The 3,260-nt window shown below is 65.4% G+C and overlaps 1 protein-coding gene across 1 annotated transcript in view; it reads right to left on the reverse strand.

Annotated features, from left to right (window-relative positions):
- Positions 1-48: 48 nt before the first annotated feature.
- The window catches only part of R3HDM4 (R3H domain containing 4), a 5,413-nt gene continuing 2,201 nt past the window's right edge, over positions 49-3,260 (reverse strand). The window contains exons 5-8 of the mRNA XM_009880035.1: positions 2,820-2,905; positions 1,421-1,506; positions 941-996; positions 49-211 (exon numbers count right to left, since the gene is read on the reverse strand). Of these exons, the coding sequence (XP_009878337.1) occupies positions 108-211; positions 941-996; positions 1,421-1,506; positions 2,820-2,905 (332 nt within the window). The 3' untranslated portion in view covers positions 49-107. The remainder of the gene's footprint in view (positions 212-940; positions 997-1,420; positions 1,507-2,819; positions 2,906-3,260) is intronic.

A 3,260-nucleotide genomic window follows, 5' to 3' on the forward strand; every position in this document is an offset into this window, starting at 1 on the left:
GGGGGGGAGGCAGGCGGCAGGCCGGAGCCCAGGGGACGGTGGGTCTGGGAGACGATGGAGGAAGCCTTCAGCGCACCAAGCGAGGGGCAGGGCGACCCCCGGGAGCATCAGCTCATCTGCCCCAGGTAGTCTGAGAGCAGGAGCTCAGGGGGCAGGAAGACGCGGTGTTTGTTGCTCACTTTCATTTGACGTTTCCCTTCGATGTCCGAACCTGGGGGCGAGAGGGAGCAGTTAGCGCGCCACCGTCCCCGCCGTGGGTCCCAAACACGGCCTCACCAGCCCAGCCACCTCTGCGCCTCGCGGTGAGCACAGGTTTTCCCGTGCTCGGCAAAGGTGACTGTCCCCCCCATCCCCACGTGTCCCCACCGGCACCATGGGCTCCACATCATTAGCGCTCTCACGCTGTTTTCCACCAGCAGCTGCTAATGAAACGCTCAGCAGCAAAGACTCCTCCGCAGGGACAGAGCCCGGTGCCTCTCCTCCCCTGCCTTGGCAACAAGACCTTCGAGGGAAACCTGCGGGCACGGCTCAGGGACGGCCGCCTCCGCGGGAGGAGGCGGCGGCCGCAGCAGAGGCAGCTCCAGGAGCAGATCTCTTGCTTTGGGCCACCCAAACCCAGAACCAAGAGGAGAAATGGCAGAGAACGAGAACCCCATCCTCGGCAGAGCCGGGCCTGGCCATCACCCTGGCTGCTGGGCTTCAGCCCCCCGCCGCGGCCGATGCTGCCCACCCGCCACCAGTGCTGGCGAAGCGGCGTGAGCACAGCCGAGGCTCCCGAGGAGCTCGGGGCAGCGGAGGCAGGAGAGCGGGGTTATCTGTGAGCCGCAGTGCGAGGTGGGGCCGGGAGGAGGGAGGGAGGAAGAGGCTGCGCTGGAGAGGAGAGATAGTGATGAAGGGAAAAACAAAAACAAACCCAAACAAACAAACATGAGGCTCTTACTGGCAGAGACGAGGTCCATGTACTGGCAGAGCGCATGGAGCAGGAGTCGCTCGAAGCTGGGGGAGATGGGGGAGAGGGTTAGAGCCGACACGTCTGAGATCCGCGTCTCCCGAGTGTTGCCCTGCCCTCGTTCCTCACACGGGCTAGAGATGGGGAGCACAAAGTGCCACAAGCCCCTGGGCAGGGAACCCCCAGCGCATCCCTCCCTCGGGGGCTCCGCGGGGGCTGGGCCAGGCGAGTGTCCGCAGCCGGAGACCCGAGCCCGGCCGAGGGGTCTCCCCTTGGCTCCCAGAGCCCCTCTGCAGCCCGGGGCAGCTCTGGCGCGCAGGGAGCCCAGGCAGAGCGCCGCCATGCACGGCAGTTTGCCAACACCGTGGTGAAGAGGGGACCCCCGAACGTGGGGCGCACACAGCTCGGGACCCCGACCTCCGCTCCGTGGGGAGCAGCGACACTCCGCAGAACTCGAGGGGGGAGAAATACCTGTTGTCCATCAGCGCTGTGTAGACGGAGTGGGGGGTGACGGAGAAGAAGGCCAGCAGCTCCTCCTCCAGGCCCTCCAGCGTCCCCTGCAAGAGAGGCAGAGGCTGTCAGCGAGGAGAGGGCAGCGGTGGCCGAACCCTGCTCAGAGCCTGCCACAGCAGGCGAGAGCATGGAGCCCAGCGAGGGGAGACAGCGCGCGCCATGCGTGCCGCAACGCGGGGCAAAGCCGCCTGCCCCGTACAGCTCTGCGCCCCTCGCAGCGCCCGCGTTTTGCCTTTGAGGAGCTGCCGCCCCAGCCAGGGCCAGGCAGAGCCACGGGCACTTTGTCACCACAAGCACCTTTTCCCCGCCACGTCCGCACAGCCCCAGCACGACGGGGCCTCCGACTCCCGCGGAGTTCCTGCCAGCAGCTCCCAGGCAAAGCGTCTGGATGGGAGACGGCAGGAAGGCACCCGGAAAGGAGACAACTCCCCTCTCCAGCCCCCGAGGCTGGGAAGAATCCGTCCCCTGCCAACTCCGCACTGTGTGTGCCAAGGGCTGGCATCGTCCCTCACGCGTGGAGCAGCGGCAGCCAGGAAAGCCTCGTGCCTCGCATCTCCTTTTCTCCCGACAGGCAAAGATCAGCTCGATGCAGCTCTCCGGAGCACCGTGACCCCAGAGACAAGCAACAGAAGCGAGTCTCATTTGAGAACAAATTGAGCAGAAGCCAGCGGGCAGGAGGAGCCGAGGCTGCTTTTAGAGACTCTAATTAGAGCAAGGAAAACAAACAGAGCAGGAAAACAGCACCATTGAGAAGAGGGAGCGGGGAGCCAGGCACCCCCGGGGCCCAGGAGAGCAAGTGTCTGGGCAGGCAGCGCAGCGCAGGGGCTGCGCGCGGCAGCTCGGCTCCCCGGGCCAGGCGGCACGAGGCCACGCTTGTGCCTCTCCGTTTGGGCTTAATTGCCCGCTCAGCAGTTTACGCAGTCAAAATGCACTCGAGTTTTTCCAAATAGCTTTGTGTGAACCATTCTGAAGAGCCCAAAGGCTCCGCTGTTGCCCCTGTGGGCAAACACGCCGGGTTGCCCCCGTCACCTGCCGCTCATCGAGCAGCGACTGGGAAACAACCACGTAAAAGTGTCCTGTAACTACCAGAAAAATCTGAACTGAGCCCGGGAAACCCATCTGCACAGGGAGCTGAATGTCTGTTTGTAACCAGCCCCCACCGCAGAGGTCACACGAGAACCGGAGCGCATTCCCCAGGAGCTCATCTGAAATTCGGCACTTGTCTGGCTCGGTGACCGTGTGCGAGGTCAGGGGACAGCCCTCAGGACACGGCTCCAGACAAAGCTGCGTGTGGGGCACCGGCGGCTGCAGCCCTGCCTGCCCCAGCCCCGCTGCCCCCCAGTAGCCCCCAGCTCACCATGGGGATCCGGCCCCGCTTCAGGGTGGAGCGCAGGCGGCGGCTGATGCGCTGGAAGCACTCCTTGGGCGTGTAGGCAGGGTGCTCTGGAGCCGGCAGAGAGAAGACAGGAGGGACTCGGACACAGTTCACACCCCCGGCACCACGGGTGGCATCACCTCTCGGAAGGAGCCCAACGCCCCCTCACCGCCCTGGAGGAGCCCAGCCGGCCACCTCCTTCGCTCCTGGATCTGCACAAGGTCACCCCCGCGCCAGCAACACCCTCCCCAGCCAAGGAGCGTTTGGAGAGGAGATTTGGGGGTCCGCAACTGGGGACGGCCTCTGTGCCCATCGCCCCAACCACCCCCCACTCCCACAGACCCTCCTGAATCCGAGGTGGGGGTCTGCCGGGCATCATTCCCCCCCTGCAGCACCCGAGGGGTCAGTTCAGTCACCCCCTGG

This window comes from Charadrius vociferus, unplaced genomic scaffold, assembly GCF_000708025.1.
Source record: "Charadrius vociferus isolate BGI_N301 unplaced genomic scaffold, ASM70802v2 scaffold1762, whole genome shotgun sequence".
Taxonomy (NCBI): domain Eukaryota; kingdom Metazoa; phylum Chordata; class Aves; order Charadriiformes; family Charadriidae; genus Charadrius; species Charadrius vociferus.